Source organism: Marmota flaviventris, chromosome 3 (assembly GCF_047511675.1).
Source record: "Marmota flaviventris isolate mMarFla1 chromosome 3, mMarFla1.hap1, whole genome shotgun sequence".
In the NCBI taxonomy this organism is placed as follows: domain Eukaryota; kingdom Metazoa; phylum Chordata; class Mammalia; order Rodentia; family Sciuridae; genus Marmota; species Marmota flaviventris.
The window spans coordinates 164,919,908-164,942,028 of NC_092500.1; the positions used below are offsets into that span (position 1 = coordinate 164,919,908).

At 54.8% G+C, this 22,121-nt stretch overlaps 1 protein-coding gene across 2 annotated transcripts in view; it reads right to left on the reverse strand.

Annotated features, from left to right (window-relative positions):
- Positions 1-2,391: 2,391 nt before the first annotated feature.
- Gfra2 (GDNF family receptor alpha 2) overlaps positions 2,392-22,121 on the reverse strand; it is an 85,252-nt gene continuing 65,522 nt past the window's right edge. For both annotated transcript variants that reach the window (XM_027927158.3, XM_027927157.3), the window contains 5 exons: positions 15,347-15,456; positions 14,529-14,669; positions 12,476-12,648; positions 4,566-4,619; positions 2,392-3,700 (listed from right to left, as the gene is read on the reverse strand). In XM_027927158.3, the coding sequence (XP_027782959.2) occupies positions 3,578-3,700; positions 4,566-4,619; positions 12,476-12,648; positions 14,529-14,669; positions 15,347-15,456 (601 nt within the window). In that variant the 3' untranslated portion in view covers positions 2,392-3,577. The remainder of the gene's footprint in view (positions 3,701-4,565; positions 4,620-12,475; positions 12,649-14,528; positions 14,670-15,346; positions 15,457-22,121) is intronic.

Below are 22,121 nucleotides of genomic sequence, written 5' to 3' on the forward strand. Positions count from 1 at the left end.
CACACAAACACACGAGACCCTTTGGCATGAGGTTAACCGTAGCAGGAGGCCCATCAGACTCTGGGAGCCAGTTAGCAGGCCCAGCCCTGAGGAGCGTAAAGCAGGGCTGCCGGGTAGGTACCTCAGTGAAGAGGTGAACAGTGACAGAAGTCTGGGAATGGTGACCATCCTGATGGTCCAGAGTTGGTTGACCTCAGGGAGGTCTGGTGGAGGAGATAGCAGAGCCCAGCGAGGGACTGAGAATCCCAAGCAGGGCTTATTTCCCAGAATGGCCGGAAAGAGCAGGACTTGGCCTAGGTCTGGGACACGCATATTAGAAAGGGCCCAGGGTGCCAGGAACTAAGATGATCCCCTGTGACTAGTCTCAATACACAGCAGAGGCTTGGTTATGGGAACCACTGGCAGGTCACCGAGGGGACAGAGACCCTGCTCCCTTCGTGTTCAGAACTCTGAAGTCCTCCATGGACCTCCCCAGGCCTCCCACTGCAGATCTTCCTGGTCTGGCCTGAGTGGACCCCATGAATTAAGAGGAGGGCCATAGAGGCAAGGGCCAGCAGGAAGCTGTCTATGCTCCTGCCTGGACATAACTGCCCATGCTGGACGTTTCCCCGACAAAGAGAGGAACACTCCTTTGTGGCTTCTGACTTGGCAATGTTCTGGGGCCAGAGCACAGGCTAAGATGGACTTGCAGACAGATGAACACCCCAGATGAGCCGTGGCAGCGAAGGAAGCGAGCCTACACCCCTTGCTGACTGAGCTCAGTGCACAGGGTCTGCACTGCACATGGCTGTGTTCTGCCCAAAATAACTACCAATTAAAATCTATCCCTGGTGGTCCCTGCCAATTTGCTCCTGGTCCCACTCCTGTTTCTCTGCCCTTGTCTGTTCCCCAACCCCAGTCTCAATTTCTAGGCCCAAATGTCCTAATGTCACTAAGGGTAATTTTCATCATGAAATCAATTAACATTAAGATAGGGACATTAGACTCTTCCCAGATTTATTTACATATTTTTAGAGGAACACAAAAATTGGCAATCTTCTCAAGCAAAGGAATGATTGCTTAATAATAAACTGTCAGCTATGGGCTGCATGGATGAGGAAATATTGTCAGCCAGAGTAAAGCTGCCCAGTGTCCATTCCTCCGTCATGATGGTGCCTCAATTTCCTTGTGGGATACCTGCCCCCTTACCTAGCCCAAGGGCTTACTTCCTGTTAGGAACGACAGTCATGACACATCCCCCCTCTCCCCCACCCAAGAATATGGGGGGAAGGCATAAAGCCCCATCCAGCCAGTAGGACATCAGTTGCTGGCCACTGGTCCCTGACCCTGTAGATCCTGCCTTCTAACCCTTCAGCTGTCCCCTGGTCCTTCCCTCTGTGAACCACCTCCTCCCAAACCTCCCAATAAGTCCCTGTTTGAACTAGCCAGTCTCTCCTATTTGCAAGGAACACAAATTCCAGGTGGACACCAGTCATCTTGTCCTGCAGGAGGGCCAGCAGAGGCTGGGAAGAGAGATGGCTGCTCACTGTCCTCCCTCCAGGCAGAGGCTGGAACACAATCTGCCGCAGCGTGACCACCGTGAGCAGATGTTTCTGACACATGTGCAACCAGAAACCAAAGCCGTTTGATGGAACCCAGGGTCAGGAGGCTGGAAAATGACATCCCAGCGCCAGGAGCGACAGGACGGGATCACAGGAAGCCCTGAAGGCACAGACCAGCCTTCCCCTCTCCCTCCTGCCACCTTGTGCAGGCACACACAGACATTTGTGCACACAAGTACACCCTGCTGCTCCCCAGGGAGAATCTCCGGAAGAACACGGCAGGCCCAGGGTCCGGGAAGACTGGGTGGCAAATAGAAGGCTGGATGGATTGTTCTCTTGGACTCAAACACTGATAGTGGTCTTCCTTCTCTGATGGAAACCAGGAGGCCAGGTCCCTGCCTTCTCCATGACACACCTGGATCAGCCCAGGGGTCCCAGGGAGAGATGCCCTCCACTCTACACAAGGCCAACAGGGCCGCTCCAGCTGCCCAGAAACAAAACCATACCCAAGGTGACAACAAGCCACCACTCCCTCCCAACGGCCACCTCTCCTTTCACTGTCGGGGAGCAACAAGCACTCTACTAACCTGGAAGGCGAGGTAGGAGAGAACAAGACCCCGCAATAGCCTAGCTGAGACCCTCAAACCTGCAAGTGTGTAAAATCACATGCGTGGATCATCATCCACCGACCCTGGGACACACGGGCGAGACCTGTTGGGGTCCAGGTGGACACACACATGCACATACACATGAACTTCCCAGCCCCACCAGGAACACCCAGCAGGTGGCAGGGGCCAGGAACGCAGGGGGGGTGGGGGCGAAGGCACAGAGCAGTGAGGCACGAGGCAACTTTGCTTCCTAGTATTTTATTGGAGCCTTGGTTAAGCGTGATGCGCATCAGGAGTCCTGGCCACGGCCCGCAAGCCCAACTGGAGCGGGGCTCCCGGGTCGATTTCCTTTTTTTCCTTTATAGACAACATTATTAAAAAAAATAAACTTTACAATAATACATTTTCGCTCATCTGTGGGGTATTATTTCGATAGTTTTGTTTCTTAAAAAAAGGAAAGAAAAAGGAAAGCACAGGATATAGGTACATGGACATGTATATACACATGTGGAGAGAAGGGGCCTTGGTGGACACAGCTGACGAGGTCTCGGGAATGAGGAAAGAGGGTGGGAATGAGGAGGGGCGGGAGAGAGAAGGAGCGAGCTCGAGACCAGAGTGTTGCAGACACACGTCCAACTGTGGCCTCTTCTGCCCCCTTCAGCGATCCCCAAGGGGAAGGCCCGCCAAATGGACCCACAAGAAACCGAGAAGCCACCGAAGCATCATTTCTCTTTGACTTCAAAATTCCTGCCACCAAGGAGGAAGCGGCTTCCTGGTGCCCAGGGTTTGCTCCCTCCCTGCAGGGGAACTCCCAGGCAGGCTGAAAGGCCCCAGCCCCACAGGCCCTACAGCCAGGAGGACCCAGAGCGGCCACGGCCACGGGGGCTCCACGCCACACACAGACCCACCCTGAGGGCAGTGGGGGAGGACAGGCCATCTCCATCCTTGAAGCCAAGGGGAGGGCTGACAGGGCCCAACTGAAGGCATGTGGCCAGCTCCATTCCCCCCTGACCGATGCCCTCGCTGGTCCCCCAGCAGGTCCCCAGAGTGGGCCGCTCCAGAGCAGTTGCCACTGTCCTGTCCCCAGCCTGCATTGGGCACAGCACAAGTCCCTTCGGCAGTGGGGGTCGCAGCTTGGTCTCTTACTTCAGAAGGGTCCAGAGAGAAAAACACCAGGAGACAGTGAAGGGCATTTCTAGAGCCTTGTGCCCCTCAGGGCCGAGTGTCCCTGAAGCCAGGGGACCTTTGGGCAGCTCTCAGGCTCCCCACCTGCTGGTCTGTTTGGTTTAGAAAAACTTCTCCAGAGAAGGAACCTGGGAGGAGACAGGTTCAGAGACAAGGTGGGGGGTTTTTTTGCAAGGGGTGTGTGTGTGTCTGGGAGCTCTCCTCTGTGCCGTTGGTAGAGATCTTGAGACGCGTTCCCAGGGCCTACAAGGCCCACTTCAGCAAGAGGAGCAGGAGCGCGGTCAAGGCAGCCGACGGCCTGGCTCTGCAGGGGCCTGAGTTAGGTCTGATCACCTTGTTGCTCCCTGGGATGATGTTGGTCGTGAGCTGAGTCCACGGCAGAAGGGAAGACAGAGAAAACAACAAAAATCCCGTCAGCGGCCTGGGCTCCAGCCTCCTCCAGCCCTGCCCTCTCTGGCCACCAGACACCCTCCCTTGCACTCTGAAGGCAGAGCCAGGCTTCGAAGGGGCAGGGCAGGAACAAAGTGATGCTCTGTCCCCTCTGGGCTCCCAGCCCTCAGGTCGGGGCAAGTGAGCAGAAGTCCCCAGAGAACAGGCTGCACCTCCCTGCTTCAGGGCGGAGGATGATGTACATCCTGTGGGGAGGGAGATGGCATAAAGACCCCAAGGAGAAGCTTCAAGGTCCACAAGGACTTGCCTCTGGAGAGGAGACGAAAGGGAAGCCCCTTTCTCCCCATTTCTGAAACTTCCTCCTCCACGGATCCTTCCCTGCGTGTCTCTGACTGAGCCGCTCTCTCCTTCTGCAGAATCTTTCGCCATCTTCTCACCTAAGCTACCATGGTGGCATATGCACTCCTATGTGTGTGTGTGTGGGGGGGGGTTCTTCAAGGAAGGGACCGTGTCCTTTTTCATTTCTGTATCTGATAAATATCACAGGACCAGTGCTGAGCAGGTGCTCAATATGTTTGTCTTTAAAGATAAAGGAAAGTATTCGAGGGTCTCTGCTTAGAAGGCTCCTCCCCCAAGGAGATGGCCACAGGTCCTGACTAAAGCCTTTGCACTCCCCAGACCCACCCCAGCAAAGGAAGTGCCCACTCAGTCCAAGAGGGGCCAGAAGATCAGCTGGCCCAGCAACTGGATTCTGGAGTTCTAAGTTCAAGGCTCACCTAGAAAACAGCCCCCTGGGGGCCAGTCTCCTGCACCTACCCACCCCCTTCCTGCCCCTACTCACCTCTGTGAAGCACATGCTTAACTCTTTGGAGCTATTGGCCTTCAGTCCCTGCTCCTGTGGGAGAGAAGGCACTAGTTAGGAGAAGGCACCATGCTTTTTCTGGCCTGGCTTCGGCTAGCGACTCCAATAAGGCCCTGCTATAACAATGCCATCACTGTTAGCACTGCTAAGCTGTAGGGGCATAATACAGACCACTGCTGAGCCCCTGCACCCCTGAAGTCCTCATCAATTAACTCCTGGCTTCTCAAGGCTCCTGGGAAACTGAGCTCTAAACCTTGCTATCCAGTTTGCAGCATTCTGTAAAAACTAGCTGTCTGCATGTCTGTCTGCCTACTCAGAGCTCCTCAAAGGCAGGGACCAGGTCTCCTTTCCTTGCACTGAGCTGTGATTTGGCTCACAACTCAATTAGTGTTTTAGTAGACGCATGCATGCATAAATGAATAAATGAATGAATGCATCAGACCAGAGGTGGCATCTGAGAGCCAGCTCCTGTAATTTGCCATCACTCCAGGAAGGCTCTATGGACAAAGATCATGAGCCCGCATCTGGGCTCAGGAGAGAAAGAAAACTGTGATTGATTAGTGATGTCTGCCACTGGTACATGTTAGGTGGACAGCTGGCAAATGTGCCAGGCCATTTTCACTCCCAAACAGATGTGCAGCACCTGGGAACTCTGTAGACAAGATGAAGAATGAGAAGGGAAGGTTGGCGTCGTGGTCATCCCAGGATTCTCTGCCCTGGCATAACTACTTGGAAGCAGGACCACAGAGCGTGCATGAAGAACAGTGCTTTGTTACCACCATCATGACAGACCAATGGGAACCAGCTGGGGGATATGGCCCTTCAGATGGCTTAGTTCCCAAGGCACTTGTGGGGAAGCTCTGGCTGCCAGGAGCAACTGGGAAGCCCAAGAAATTATGCCTAAATCACGACTCTTGGCCAAAAGTATCCATAATTCTTTGGACATCGTAGGCAATCGACCACCCATGCATCTGGTCAGCTAAACAAGGCCCCAGCTGTCACCCAGAGACCCTGGCCAAAAGCAGTCACTGCCAGTGGTGGAGACAGAAATGTGGTGATTAGCACAGCAGGAATGGAACCAGACCCAACCCAAGAGGATCCTATTTAAGACCAGGTACCAAGTGTCTTCAGGTGCCAAGAGGTGGTACCAACTGCTTCCCTCCATGGGACATATTCCCTTCGGTCCTTCCAGACCAACCACTAGATTCTCCTCCTTGGGGCATTATACCACTCCAGGGAGGCCACTGCAGGGACAGAACACCGCTTGCCCCAGCTTGGAGTCTGTGCTGTTACCATGTGTCCCACCTGTCCTCCCAACCCCTGCACCAATCCTCAGTCGGTTATATCCATCCCCACCAGTGATACAGGTGGTCCAGCAGCTACTTATACCCAATATGGCTTCCTCTGTAAGTGTCAGGGGTGGCTGTTCTGTCCTGTCCCCTTTGAGGGACCCTGGCTTGTCCCTGTGTCCCAGTCCCCGGGTCCATGTGGAATCACAGAGGCAGACAGCCCCACTCCTCATCAAAGCTGCTGTTACTTGTCTTATGTACTATAGTGACATGCAAAATTATTTTTTTAAGTCTATTGCTGGGGCCTTGTTTAGCTGACCAGATGCCCAGGTGGTCGATTGCCTACGATGTCCTTTAAGGTGAAGCCAGTACAACATTCTGTGATGACGGACATCAGCTCTGAGGCAGGCCCAAGGTCAAAGGTGGACCGAGACCATGTCAGTTCAGCAGGTTTCTATGCCAAGGTCAACCTGCACAGAGAAGCCAGAAAAGCCTCTGAGCCCCAAGCCCAACCAGGTGTGTGAGACAAAATCTGAATGGTAACGCCTTCTGGAGCACCCACCTAGGCTTGGATCTTGCTCCCCAGAATGAGCAGGCCCCGTCAGGTGTCCCCCAATGACAGGAGAGGGGAGTGGGGATCGACAAATACCACACAGGAAAAATGGGAGCAAGAGCCCTTCTGAACCTATGGATGTCCAGTTCTGTAGGCCCCCAGGGCTGACCACCACACCCAGGAAGCTCAGGATACCCAGCAGGCTTCCCCTCACTGCCCTGAACAGCTTCGCCAAGTACTGTGACCTCTAGTTTATAGAATTTCCTCAGTGCAGGGTCCTAGTCCTCGGACCCACAGATCAACCCTTTATCCAAGGCAGCCCGGAAACAGAATAAGAAGCAAAAGCTCCAGATGCCAGAGCCCTGCACCCAAGTCCCGGTTCTGCCAGTCGCCCGGGGAAGTCTATTGTGCCTCAGTTTCCTCAGCCAGACAAGACAGGAGGCACGCATGGCTCACTAAACCAGAGAAAGGGCATATAGGACAACAAGGCTCCCCACAAAACCAAGGCTCACTGTTCACTGCACAAAGCAAAAAGTGAACCAAGCACAGCTTTCACCCCAAGGCAGGGCCCAGGGGCAACACAATAAGGGGACAGGGGATAAGGTGAGACCCAGGCAAGCCAGCAGCCTGGGGCCTGCCAGTGAGGAGCGGTGGCAGAGCAGCCTCCTGCCTTCTCCCCCCACCCAACCCCCGCTTCCTCCAGCCTCTTTGCAGCAGGTGACAGTGGGGGAAGCAAAGGGCCTTAGGAGTCCCCACCCCACCTGACTCCAGGAAACAGAGCAGACATGAAGGCTGTGTTAACCTCCCCCACAGCCAACCAGAGACCCAGGCCACTCCTAGACGGAACAGCAGGGGCGTCCAACCAGCAACTGGCTTTTCTGGAAATGGAACGTGGGTGGGGAGGTGCAGAAAGAAAGTCTGCCGTTTAATGCCCCAACACCAGACGCTCAGACCTCTGCCTCCCTCCCTCCCTCACCAGTTGGGGATGCCCTTCTCACCAGCAGGTCTCAGCCCTGCCCTTGAGGGGTTCACACCAAACAGAGAAATAAACCTCCCCGTAGTCACCTCCAGGCCAATTAAATACCCAGGAAGGAGAGAGAAGGCTGCCATCCTTCCCCAAGCCCCCAGGCTGGGGGCAGTCTTCTGGGGCCATGGCCCCTGTCAAGCCCGCCCCAGTGCCCAGCTCTCCCTGTGCCACTGTGCGTGGGTAACTCTAGTCCCTGACCCTGTGCTGAGCCACTCATACCCTTGAGACAGACTCAGGGTGTGTGAATGACGGAGTTCCAAAGGCAACAGGCCCAGGCTGCTGGGATGGCAGCACACCGGGATTCTAACAGCAATCCTGTGACACGGAGGCCCGTAGGGGGACAGTGTGGGAAGAGATGGCCCCAGTGGGCTGCACTGTGGGGCCTCAGAAGCATGAAAGAAGTGACAGGAGCAGTTAGCACTAGGGAAGGGGCACGGCCATGAACCAGGATGGCACAAGGCAAGCTTCACCCTTCTAGAAGCTTCTCCCAGAAAGGTCCTGAGCCAGGAAGTTGGAAAGAAGCAGTCTTCCTCCTCTGCCCTGCCCACCTCTTTCCCCACGCTGCCCCCAAAGCCTGGTGTGGCAGTCCCAGAATCTCACTGGCCTGGCACAGGTGCTACTAAGTCCAGCAGTGCTGGACAGTGGTGACAGCACTGGCCAGATCTCTCCTGAGTCCCCTGCTTCTGTCCCTGACTCCACCCACAAACCTTGGCCTCTGCCCTCATCTATACCCTGTGAGCCTGTCCCTAGCCCATCCCTCCTGTACATGCCCAACCCCAGTGACTGTCCCCTCTTCCGCCCCCTCCACTTCCACTGCCCGTCCCCACCCTCAAATCCAAAAATCAAATATTTTTCAATTTTTGAAATCGGGACCCTGACCCTCCAGTGGCTCTCCCTGGCCAGCCAACCCCCACCTGCTCTAGGTGACTCTTCCACAGAGGGCTCTGCCGTCTGCCTCCAGGCACGGGCTCCTGCTGGCCCTCCTCCTGGGACACCCTCGCCCACTCCAACCCCAGCTCCACCTACACACAGTCAAGGCGATTCTCCCAGGTCTGGCAGCAGGTTCCGTTGCCCATCAGCCCTTGATGTCTGCTCCCCGCTGAAGCCACCCCATCCTCCCCGAGCCCCACTTTATTCATTTTCTTGGTGCCAATCGCCTTCACCCTCACCATCACTTGAGCGGGGCCTCCTGGCATCCTCCTGGCACAAGGATGGAACTGGCTGATTGAGCTTATTGGCCTCAGTGCCCAGGATAGAGTGACACGCAGTTAGAATGCACGCACTAACGGCCACTCGGTCCCCTGCTCTGGCATCCACAGGTCTGTGTCCTGGGTAAGAGGCCTTTGCAGGCAGCAGAGGGTGGAGGAGAGAACTGGCTTCTGGCTGCTAAGTCTGCTTCAGAGTGAGGCAACCCCTAGGGCAACCCCTCAAACTCGCTTCTATTGTCCCAAGATGACTGGCAGTGTCAAGGGAAAGAGTGGAGAGTGGCTGGCAGAGACCAGCAGAGCAAAGAGGACTCATGTCGCTAGCCCTCCTCAGCCCTTGGAAAGGGGAGAGTCCAGCGGATCTGATGGGACCATCATTCTGGGCCCAAAGCAACCCAGGGGAATGTCAGGGATGGTGGAATGGGCCACAGCCGGGCAGAGCCCCAACCCACCACCAGCCTTCCCCAGGCCCCACCACACTGCTCTGGTCCCCAAGACCGAACAGCCTCGTGACCAATCTTCTTACACCCTGGACTGCAAACCATCTTGCTCCCCCACCCCTCCACCTGAAGGCACCTGGAGGCACCGAGTGGGTGGAGCTCAGCATGAAGCACAAAGCCCCAGACCCTCCGCCAGAGACAGCAGCAAGCCCAGCAAACCAAATGCACTACGGACTCCTCCAGACTGTGTGGAGCCCCTTCTCCGCACCATATCCTGTGCACTCCTTGTTCAAGGTGGCACAAACGGGGATGGCAAGGCCATCAAGGCCTCCAGGGACACTGGTGCAACAGGAGAGAGGGAAACACATCTTCTGGTGAGGCAAAGCTGGAGTCCAAAGTAAGGTAGAGGGCAACTTTGCATGGACAGAATCGGGGATGACTACCCCGAGAGGGAACATGTGACCAGGACTCACCGGGCAAAGGGGTGGAGAGGGGAAGGAGTGTGTCACTCAGAGGAGCTAGAAGGTGCCCAGGGTCAGCGTCTTGCTCACTCATCTCTGGGACTATTCCTTGGGAAGTGTCCAAGGCTTCAGAAACAAAGGCCTTGGATGAGTGTCCGAGACTGGCCTGCCTGCCAGGTGCCCTGCTCCACAAACCAGTGGGGTGAAGGGCAAGGCAAGGACATTACACACAGAGTACAGGCATGGCAGGGTCAGAGGCTCAACTTTATATTACAGCCATGGGCAGTTTGGCTGGTCAGGGCTGTGCCGCCTGTCACGTGACCGTGCTCTGGTGTGTTCCTTCTGTTCCTCTGGGCCTTACCAGGGCCTAGTAGGGCATCCTCTAGGAAGATGCTGACACAGCCGACCTTGCCCTCACTCTCATTGTGATTCTTCGTGGACACAGACATGAAGCCATGGCACCGTGCCCCCACCCTTCGGTGCCCGATTACTCTGAATCCCCTTCCACCCCCTGCCTTCCCTTAGCAGTTGGCTACACAGGCACTGATTGGTTGCTTCTACCTTCTGGTTTTCTGCAGGCTATGATCTGAGGGCTTGTCTTGATCTTGGTTTGGATCCAGGGGTGATGCTGGACCATTCACATGGGGAACAGAGATGCTGTATGTGGAAGTGCTTTGCACGAAGCAATGATGCCCAAATGTTAGCTGCTGTCAACCGGGCAGCCGGGGATGCTGCCTGGCAGGTGGCTCCTGCAGGCCTGGCTCCAGGAACTGTCCTCCTTGGGCCTGTTGGCTAAGTTACTCTGGGCAGGACAGCCATCTCAGAAGGAAAATGAGAGAAGCAGATCCTCAAAAGAGGCCCCACCCACCATCACTTCTTAGGTTCCTTCTCAGAAACAGAAGGGGAAAGGCCACTGATTCTGTCTCACTACGGTCTCTTTTATGACCATGCCAGGCTGGGGTTGCAATGTGACTCAGCCCTCAACCCTGTCCCTGGCTCAGCGGGAGGCTGGTATGGCTGCACCCAGCCTGCACCTCGGTCCTGTCCATCAGCTTTGCTAGCTTGGATCACCTCTGATTGAATGGCTCTGTGGTGGCCTTGCTGGGGCCCTTGGGAGTCATGGGAACCCATAACTGTACAGGGGTCCCTGAATGTGGGCAGGAAGCTGCGGCCTGGTGGGGAGGAGGCTGTGTGCTCTACATACATCCTAGAGAGAAGAGAGTTTTCCTTATTTCTGCCCTCCTCGCTCTCCTCTTTCCTTGGGGAAGCCTTAGCTTCCGGAGATGGCAGCCTACTGGGAATGCACACAGGTGTCTGGATGGGAAGTATGTTCCAAGATCTCCTTCCCAAACCTATGGGACGAGAGGCCTGGAGTGGGTGAGAACTTGTCCAGGGCCCTGCAACCTGTTGGTGGCTGAGCAGGGCCAGGAACAGAGCCCCTGGCAACCTTGTGCTGACTCCCTCTCAGATCTGCTCCCCACAAGGGTTTTCCCATGGCAGAGTGGATGTGGGAACGAGGAGTTTTCGTTCCTGTTGTAGGGCTGCCGGGCAGAGATGTGGGTGTCAGGGACACTGTGGAGGAGCCTGGGGTGGTGAGGCCCTGACACTCTGTCCAGTTTTGACACAACCTTGGGTCCTGTTCTCAGAACTTCTCCCTCTGGCTGTGGCCCTCTCTCTGGTGGTTTTGTCCATATGGGGTTCCCTGGAAGTTGGAGAGGGCTGGCAAAGTCTGAGGTGGTCTTTTCTGGGCCTCTGACCAGGATGGGCACCAGCACACATGTCCTGGTGTGGTGGGTGGGTATCCAGGAGGGGCCAGCTCAAGTCTTCATCCCAGCACTGTGAATGCCAGGTGCTGTTGATCCCAGGAGACTGCGACCCCATTCAGATGGTGTCCTCACCCTTCCCACCAAGTCTCGCTCCTCCTGCACCTTCATTTGGGCTGTGCTGCTGCCAGTGTTCCCCACCAACCTCTTAACCAACCAGAGCCAACTCCTGCCTGAAACATCCCTTGTTCCCACCAGCCACACCCTCACCATTCCCTCCCTCCTCTGCCCACCCTAGTATTTTGCACTAGGTTCTCTTCTAAATCCTTTGTTCTGTGTGTGTGTGTGTGTGTGTGTGTGTGTGTGTGTGTTTCTGTCCTGTCTAGAACCGACCCCTTCAGCAAAGAGCCTCCTGGAGTGAAAGGTGCAGTGGTACGAGGGTAGCTCAGCAGAGATGCTGAGTGATGGCACCTCCACAGTGCCATGTGTCCCTTGTTGTGACACTGCCTGCAGTCTACATCTGATGATTGTTTCATTGTTTGATCCTCAATAAGGCCATGGGACCAAAAAATAAGACTGTCACCTCATTCATCAGTGTATCCCTGGCAAGTAACCACACAGGTAAGAGGATACATGACTGGGTGGATGGATTGATGGATGGATGGATGGACAGATGGATGGACAAGTGAACACATGAGCTTTGGAGTCAGACGTGGGTTTGGCCATCCTCCACACCATTCAGCTAAGTGATCTTGGAACCCCTCTAGTCAGTTTCCCACATGTGAAACAAGAACGCCGATACCTGACTGTGTGAGAATTCAATAAGAAAAGCAGAGACTCCCCCAGCACATGACCTGGTGATTAGCAGAAGGCTGATAAATGGTAACTGTGCCTCATTTCTCTTGTGCCTCACGGTGTCTAGTGTGACACTGTGATGAGCAGGTGTCCCGCATTTGCTAGATGAAGGCCTAGGAATGAACAGGTGAAAACCACCTCCCAGCTCCTCCCTGCCTCTTGGGTCCCTGACCTAAAGGAAGGACCTTCAGTGTTCCCTCACTGGTCCCGGATGAGTGGTTTCCCACACTGTGGTGACACCATGCTGCTCCCCCTGCCCCCTCCCGAGTCCCTGAGTGGCAGAGCCACGCCCTCACCTGGACAGATGTGCAGGTGGTGATGACGCTGGTCCCCAGGCTGGTGCTATCACTGAGATCATCTGGCAAAGAAGGAGTCTTCTCCACCCTTGGGGCCTGGGTGGCCGGGAGTAAGGGACTCTTGGGGGACACGTTCACATCTGTGCCGTTGCCGAAGGCCTGAATGGCGTTCCCTGAGGGGTGGGGGTCAGGTAGGTGCATAGAAATCAGGATCACTTCCATCGCTTCGCCCCACCCTGACCACTACCCTCCCTGGAAGAGCCCAAAGCTGGGGACGAAGGGTAACAGAGGGATTCAACTCAGCTCAGGTTCTTTCAGATCTACGAAGTCACACTGAGAGAAGAAAACAGCCGGAGGCAGACAGAGAAGCCAGAATGGAAGGAAACGCGTGTGATGGCGAGGACGGCTCAGAGCAGAGGAGGAGGAGGAAGCGGGCATGTGGGAGCCAGGAGGAGAGGTGGCCCCACCACATATCCCTAGACACAGGCTCCGGGGCTCCGCTGCCACCTGAGATGCTCCAGGCCCTGCTTTGGGCATTCCAAGGGCCCAGATCAGCCCTCCTCCCTCTCCACACCTGACACTCCCACGGGCGGCCTCCCACCCACACTGCTAACCAGCTCTAATTCCCTGGGGACCCACCCATCAGAGCTCCTAGGCAGGACTCCGTCCCCAAGACTCAAGCCCATAGCCAAGCGTCCAGGAAAATGGTACCCCCCTGCCCCAAACGCACCTCCAAGGCATCATGTCTAAGCCCACACCAGGCATCTCTTCCTACCACTGCCAACACTCCTCGCCCCCCTCATGTCACCGGTCATGAAGGTGTCACCTCTATGTCCCCGAGTCCCCCAAGATAGAAACCCAGGCAGAGACCCCGCGGTGCCTCCCTACCCGCCCACTGGCAGCCAGCTGAGCCGACCCCCAAAGACCTCTCCACTCCATCTATTGTCACTGTCCCCCTCCCACTGCTCTGGTTCAGCCGTCACTGTCCTGTCTGTACTGCCTCACCCACCAGAATCATGTCCCCACCCCCCATGACCTCCACATCACAACCAAGTAGATCCTCTCTCTACCTCCTTCAACCACCCACCACCACCATGCCACCTGCAGGCTCAGAAACCCCAAGTCTTCAAGTCTAAAGGACCCTCCATGAGGAGGATGCTCTCACCTGCCACATAACCTACTGTGGTCACCTCCAATGCTTCAGGCAGGCCAGGCTGTGCAGCTCCCTAACAAACTGGGGTCTTCTGGGGAGCCTGGGGCGCCTGCCAGGGTGGACAGCAGGTGCCTTCTGCTCCTCAACTGACTATCCACCAAAGGAGACAACCTCTGAGAACCCTCAGGGCCTCCCTCCTCCTGGATGACACATGTCCCCACCCCAGGCTCCTGCAACACCCTGTTCAAAACTCTACCCTAGGACAGTTCACCCTGCACCTTGGCCTCTCAGTTCACCTCCATCTGGCTGCATGCTCCTGAATGACAGGCACTGGGATCTCTACTTCTGAATTTCCAGTGCCATACAGAAAGGAAGAGAACAGATGGACGGACAGACACATGGAAGGAAGAAAGGAAAGAGGGAGGAGACTGCAGGTGGTGGTCAGCAACAGGTGTCACTGTGCAAAGATCAAAGGTAGACTGAGCTTGACGGTGGCTCTCCTCTCTGTGGCCTCTGGATTAGGAGTTAGGTGACTCAAAGTCACACTTCCAATGGGGAAAAACTCATTAAAGGAGGCAATGACAGAGGCCCCAGATGACAGGGGTCTGTCCCAGAGCAACCTGCCTGAAGCAGTCAGGATAACAAAACAGAAACCTTCAGCTTTGACCCGACACAAGTTCAAGGTCACTGGTGGAAAACTGAGGCTGACCCACTGGCAGCTCTGGTTGTCAAGAGCTCGGGGTCTCTGCAGGCCGCACTATGGCAGAGAAGCCCCATGTGTGTCGCTGGCCACCCCACAGGGAGGAGATACCAGAGGCCCAGGCAGGCTCCTGGTCCCGGGGACAAAGGGGCAGGTGAAGAGCCAGAGGTGTGGGGGAGGGAAGGACATGCCAGACTCACGGAGGCACGGGTTCTCGGTGAAGTCCCTGAGGAACTTCTCACACTCCTCCTCCATGTTCCCGCTGCCTCGACAGCTACACCAGGGGGACACCACAATGCCCGTGGGGCTGGAGTCCACGTAGTTGGGGGTCATGTCAAACCCTGGGCAGGGAGAAAGGAGGGAAGGGGAGATGAGCAGTCAGGCCTTCCCTTGGGCCCCCAGGCCCCAGGTATGGCAGGGCACATACACCCCACCTTGAAGTTCCAACTCTGTGACCATAGGGTTAGCAGGGTCCAGAGGCACAGAGGACACCAAGCTCCCAATCACCAGAACAGCAGGGAAGAGCCAAGCAGCTCTGTCCAAGACTGGGTCCCTTGTTTTCTCCCTCACCAATGAGCAGAGCCTCTTTTCTAGAACCAGAAAAACAAAGACCCACTTCCTGGGTTGGTTCCCGGTGACGACGTTTGCCAGCCGGGTGAGCCTACGCCGGTCACCCAACTTTTAACCTCAGTTTCCTCATCTGTAGAATGGGGATGCCAACGCCTCCCTAGTAAGAGCTGTAGAGAGACCCAAGAAGACAGTACTTAGAATGTCAGAACCTTTTCTTCGGCTGTGGCTCTCAACACTTGCTTCCAAAGCCATATAGGTGCCTGGGGCCCTCCACCCCATAATAAAGAACCAGGGCTCTCCTCCATAAAGAGCTGGCTCCCCTCTGGCTCCCCTCAAAGTTCTATCTGAATCTGTCCCAGAGAAGCCATGACCTGGGTAATAGCCCCTGCCCCACAAGGCTGGGGCAGCAAGGAGCCACCATGAGCCCAAGAAATGCAAGAAAACTTACCAATCATGCCAGCGTAGGATCCCAGACACGCCTGGTAATTGTCGGCAGGGCAGCTGGTAAGTGTCCGGTAGGAGGCTCGACAGTTGGTGTGGAAGTCCGCCAGCCGGGACCTGGTGTCAGGAGAAGACCCAACGGAGAAAACGGTTTAGTCTGGCGTTCTGGCCTCCTCTGGCCAGCACGTCACAGCAGCTCCTCCCTGTAGCTCCCCAGGGCCAGAAGTCAGGAGGAGGGAGGGGGGAAGAGCAGGGAACCAAGACTGGGGCCTCAAGCTGGGGGCAACTTGGGGACAGATTTCCTAGAGAGCAGGGCACGTAATACAGCTTAAGGAAAGGCCAGTGACAGAGTGGCCAGCTCAGAACCACGGGTAGCAGCACTCTCAATAACTCCGTCCACCAGAAGAATGCAGAGAGGACACAGGCTGGGTACACAGAGATGGCCCAGGCCAGGGCCAGAGACTTGGGCCCCGCCTTCTGTTCAACCACACACCTGAACGATCTTACCCAAGTCCTTCAACACGTCAATCTTTCCACCTGCAAAATGGGCCCAATAACCCCTGTCCCAGCCACTCATAGGACCTGACTGAAGCTCAAAGGGCCAGCCCCCACCAAGGGGAAAGACGTCTTAGGGCAGAACATTCCTGCCTGGGCTTCTCTGCAACATGTCACAACTACCCCCACCCACTGTCACCCTCAGTGCCACCCCAGGCCCACCAGCAGAAGCAGCCTTTTCTTCCCCTGAGGACACAACACGTCATCACCCATTCGTCTCTGATGCTTCTTCATCACCGCTGAAGCACAGCCCTGTGCTCCACACTCAGACCTGAGCTGCGTAAAGGTGGGCACTGTCTCATCAGGTCCAGCCCCAGCCCCAGCCCCAGCCCCAAAGGTAGCATTCGGGGGAGGCACAGAACAGAGGACCCACATCTAACACACACAGCAACCCCCGCTATGTCTTCCTTCTGCTCCAGTGGTTACCATCAGTGGCCACAGGTTACCATCAGCCTGGGCTAGGGAGCACATTTCCCTGCCCACCATGGCAGGTGGGTGCTCCTGGCCAGGTAGTCTCAGACATCACTCATCCACGTCTCACAGCAGTCCTTAGAGGCAGTGATGAGGCCTTGTTCAGTGGCATTTTCCCCATGATGAGCTCAGAACAGGACCTCAGGAACCAGGTGCCCAGCCAGGATTCCCTGGGGACTCCAATAGCCAGCTACAGAAAAGGCTAAAACGCATGTCACCTTGCTCCTTGGCCATGCTTTGGCACACTACAAAGGCCCTGGCATAGGCATCCCCCGGTTCACCCCAGATTTAGCTGCCCTGGTTCTCCACTGGAACTTTGTCCCATGGAGAAAAGGACAGGAGGAGGGAGGAGGAGGCAAGAGAGGCAGAGCCAGCCTGAGGGGGGAGAGAAGCCTTCCAAGGAGGGCGCCTGCCCTCCGTGAGGACCCCTGCCACGCAGACCCAGGAGTATCAGAGGAAGGTGGCTGAGAGCGCCCCGCTTCCACACAAATTTCAGTCTGCCTGGAGGGGCCCGTAAGATGTTTTTGAGAGGTAAGAAGCCCTCTGGAGAGATCAGGCCCCTGAAGCTGGTAGAAGGTCATGATTTTTAAAAAGGTACATTCATATCAGTCCTTTCCTATTTAATCCTCAAAGAAACTCCGTGAGGTATGACAAGCAGTTATTATTATTCCATTTGACAAATGAGAAAGCGGAGCCTCAGAGAAGCTAAATAAGCCCAAGACTGCAGAATTACTGAGTGGCGGAGCCAGGACTCAAACCCAGAACTCTGACAGCAAGTGGCTGCCCTTTCTGGTGGGTCCCAGTGCAGGATGGGTGAGTCCTTAGGAGTCCTTCCGGAGCCTGCACTCTGCATCTCTGTAAAAGTAACATCGTCTTCCAGAGGAAGACCTCTTATCCACCAGTGCACCTCTATTTCCTCACCACCACCCCCAAAACAGGGAAAGCAGCATTCCCAACCACGCCCTTACCCTCTGCAAGATGAGGCTTGGCCTTACATGTCAAGATAGCATCTGTCCCACTCTGCAAGCCAGCAATTCAGAGAGGGGGCAGTGGAGAAAGATGGGAGGTGGGGCCTCTGCACACACCCTGCACCTCCAGAGACCTGAGAGGTTGGTGGAGGGGTCAGAAGCTCTAACTTGTAGATGGGATTTGGAGACAAACCAAACCAAAACAAGTCGGTTTGGAGTTGAACATGTTGAAGTCCTCATCTCCAGTAGCTGAATGCAACTGTTCAGAAATAGGGTCTGTGCAAATGTAATCAAGTTCAGAAGAGGTCATGGTGGATTAGAGCAGGTCCTAAATATGTATAAGAAGAGCAGAGACACAGACGTGCCGGAGACCGTACAACAGAGGGGAGACCAGAGTGACGCACCTATGAGCCAAGGACGGCTGGCAACACCAGAAGCTGAGAGAGAGCAGATTCTTTGGGCTAAGCATGGAGCAGGTTCTTTGTCTGAGCATTCAGAAAGAACACAGCTCACTGACTACTTGACTACTTTGGACTCTGGCCTTCAGAACCCTGAGAATACATTGCTGTTTTAAGCCACTCAGATTCTGCTACTTGGTTACAACCTCCAGGAAACAATGCAGCACTTCCAAAGATTCTTACCTCTGCTTGCTTTGGCCAAATCCAAAGAAGCCAAGGAGACAGGATCAGGCTGCATCACAGGGCTGCATATGAGCAAGAGAAAGCCCACAGGGTGTGGACCAAGGAGACTGCTATGCCCCAAGCAAAGTCTCTAGTTACCATCTTCCTCATGCCAAAGAGGTACCCAAGCACCATCTCTTAGTTAAAAGACAAGATTCCATTCCAATGCCATCAGACCATACACCTACCATCTCCCCAAGGTCACCTCCTGTCCCTCCCCAGGAAGCCAAGAGACTTTCTCCCATTTCTGCATTCCAATCACAACATTCAGGCAACTTAATGGCACAGGGACTTAATGGTATGGCCTTGCTTGGTCTCTGCAACTGGAGCACACATTCCCAGAGTGGCAGACGCTACAGCTTTCCTCATCCATACCCTCCAGGGTCCCTACCACCCCGGGGTGGTAGGCAACCATTTATCCTTGCTCCAAATATGTACAGACACCTGCCATGTGACTGGCAGACTAAAGACAGGGACAGCACACATGTCAACACAAGTCAGGAGGGAGATCCCAGCAATGGGGCCAGGGCACCGTGCCTACAGGCTGGGGTCCAAGGCTGGGGTGGGAAGTCACTGTCAGCCTCCTTCCTGAGGACAATGGCAGCCATAGAAGACCTCAGGGCTCCAGCTCGACTTCCCAGACAGCTCCAACCCCTAGCAGTGTGCAGGGGGTGGGGGGCCCTTGTGCTCTCTGACAAGGTCAGCTGTGCAGTCCACTGACACTGGGAACCCTGGGGCTCATGGCTGGCCTTGACATCCACGGGGCCTCTCAAAATGTCACTGGCTCCACAGACTGGAGAAGGAGCTGAAGCATGAATGGGTGGACCATGGCAAAGGCCCTCTGGGGAACCAGAATGTCTCCCTGAGTGGCCATGGAGAGGCCAGGCATCAGGAGGAGAGGAGGGAGTGAAGGAAGCCAGCCAAGGAACACGAGGCCAGGAGCGCAAAGCCCAAGTGGGCCAGCCAGGGGCTCCAGTGAGCTCAGAGGGGCCGACCCAGCTGCTAAGAGAAGGAGGAGCATCATTGTGGCCTTGACTGGCCCCCTCCTTTGGCTGTGTGACCTTGGGCTGAGTAGCCCATCTCTGACGCTCAATGTCCCCAGTTAACAAGCAGGGAGAGCTGCACCTGAGTGTCTCGCTCACAGGGATGGGATCGTCAATAAGACAGCACCTGAGAGAACCTGGAAAGAGCATGCACCTGGGGTAGTCAGGAGGCACGGCCCTCGTCTCCCTTCTTTATGCAGGTCTGAGCCCCAGCACTGCGCCTGCTGCTGGCAAGTACAAACAGAAAGCAGTTTGTCCTGGTGTCTTGCATGGAAGGAAAAAAAGATACCTGTTTATCCTGTGCTGGAGTGTGTCTGGGTCCTGTGCAGGGCCATGGGAGCACCTCTGGAGGGGACAGCTCCTCCCTCCCTATCAGCACCAGGAGTCGGAGGCAGCCTGCCAGCCTCCAGGCAAACCCTGGCCTCCGGACATCACTGCGCTCCTCCACGCCACACTGAGGACACAGGAGGAGGCACACCAGACACCAGGCAATGTGCACGAAGCCCCTTCTGCAGGTACCAGGGTGACTTACGGGGACAGCTCCCCCAGGTCCCCTGTGGCTGCAGCCTACTTCCTTCACAGCAGGCCAATGGCTGGTGCCAGGGCCTCGGAGAGGAGGCTCAGGGCAAAGGGAGGGGAGGGTGTGAGCGTGGGCCAGCAGAGAGCAAGGGGAAGGCGAAGGAAAGGGAAACGAAGTGGCTAGGCCGTCTGTCGGTCCATTTCTCCATTCTCAGTGTCAAGTCAACCTTGGCAAGCAGAGGTGACAAATGGGGGCATTTAGGAGCTGGCCACGTCCAAGGCTCCAGGAGGCCTTTGATGGCTCAAGTTTCCTGTCACCTCTCAATGCAGGATAGAGTCAACTCAACGGTAGTGGGTCCTTCTGCCAGCATCTGAGATCAAGAGGTGTCAACTTCCTTTGGCCCACGACACACTCCAACTCCCACCATGACAGAACAAGCCCCGTGAACACAGCATCCCAGCCCTGTAGGCAACACTGTCCAAGGTCAACGTGAGCCTTTCATAACGCATGAGCCAGCTGGTCATGCTGCACCATCTCCAGGCCAGATGTCACTCTCCCCTATACTCCAGGAGGTCAATGGTCTCTTGGACTCCACTCCTGACGCCGAGCACAGACCTTTCCTGGACCAGCCCCATCTCCACGCAGATCTCTGCCTTTTAAAGGCCCCAGAAAAGAGACGGCATGAAGAATGCATGAGAGGGAGAGATCAACCAACAAATGGAGGAAGAAAAGCAGAAATCCAGCAAGAGAACCCTAATGCGCACAGCTAAGCCCATCACAGCCAAGGCAGAGAGAAGACCCCCACCCCAGTGCCCGGCAGAGGTGGATCAGTCCGAGAAACACAAACCCTCTTCAGGCTTATTCCATCAGCAGCAGCAGCCTATTCAATCACAGGAAAGCAGTAGAAAGAGAGAGACACTTGACCTCCAATTTGATGAAAAAGTTGCCATATTAAATTCACAACATCCAGTTAATTTGAATCTCAGATAAACAATGATTTTTTTTTTTAGCCTAAGTATACTTTTTTAGTATAAGTAGGACATACTTATACTAAACAGTTTTCTAAATCTGGAATTCAGATTTAACTGGGCATCCTATTTTTTATGATATCTCTGGCAATACTATTTGATGAGCACTGGTGGCCCCCAGCAAAGGGGGAAAGATCAGGGATGGACATGCAAAGAGCCACCACCCGAGTAGAACCCACCCAGAGAGGAGGAGGCACTTCCTGTAAAAGCTAATGGTTCTCAAAGTGAGGTCTGCATCAGCATCAAAGGGAACTTCTTAGGAATGTAAGTTCTCTAGGCCCCAGATCAGACGTATAAGACCTGAAATTCTAGAAGCAAGGCCAGCAATCTGCTTTAACAAGCCTCCAGATGATTCAGAGGCAGGCAAAAGATTGAGGGAATCTGCCAAGGTTTCAGAGCTGAGCTGGGGGGTACCCCATCCCCTGGTCTCAGCTTTAAACACCCCCCACTATATTAGAGCCACCCATGGAAGAAAGGAATGCTTCACCTGTGGTCCCAGGAGATTTGTGGTTACATGTAAGAGTACATGTGAACACACACACACACGATCCTGTCCCCACAGAGACACTCAGTTAGTGTGGACATTCCCTTCTCTTAGCCAAGAGAAAGAACACAGGTACCAGTTATCAATGGACCCCTCCCTGCCTGGACTATGAACACCTTCCTAGACATAGACTTTCCCAAATTTGTTCAGCCTGGAGTGAATTACTCCCACGAGATGACAAAACTTTCCAAAGCTGGCAAATACGTGGCTTTTGGGCCTGAAGTTCTTGTCACCTTCCCAAATTCCCACTTATCTGGTTGTACTTTGTGGCTGCCATAGAAACCAGCGAGTCTCTACTGGTTATAGCAGAAGCAAACGCAGAGAAAAAGGAGTTCACATCTATTGAGGACCTACTATGTGTGTCCAATTCTGTTATCTCATTTAATTTTCTGAACAATCCCAAAGAGACACACTTCACCATCAGGACGTGGAACTCAGGATAGTTGGCGTGGTTACACACCCTAGAGCTAGCACACCGTGACAGACACCTCCCAACAAGAGCTGGCAGCCATCAGCACTGACCAGGGCAAAGGCATGGAGCATTTGAACATTTCATGGAGGAGAAAAAAGGTTCCCAGGAAGTGTAAATAATTGATGACAGGTTGCAAGAACAGTTTGTGGGAACACAGAAAGTGACTCCCTGTATTCCCTAGTGTCTCTAGTTTTCTTTTTTCTTTCTACATTATTTATTGGTGCATTATAGTTGTACATGACGGGATTTGTTTTGTTACATATTCATACCTGCACGTATTATTACAATATAATTTGGCCAACAGCACTCCCTAACACTTCCTCTGGGTTGACTTTCTGAGGTCTTCTCGGTGGTCCAGGGATTGGTTAAGTGGGTTCAATGTGACATGACACTGAGAAAGAGGAGCATGGATTTCACCCACGGGACTGCTTTCTGACACCCACAAGGATCATGGTGGACAACCTGATCCTCCCATGCCACCTCTTGGACACTGCCACCCTC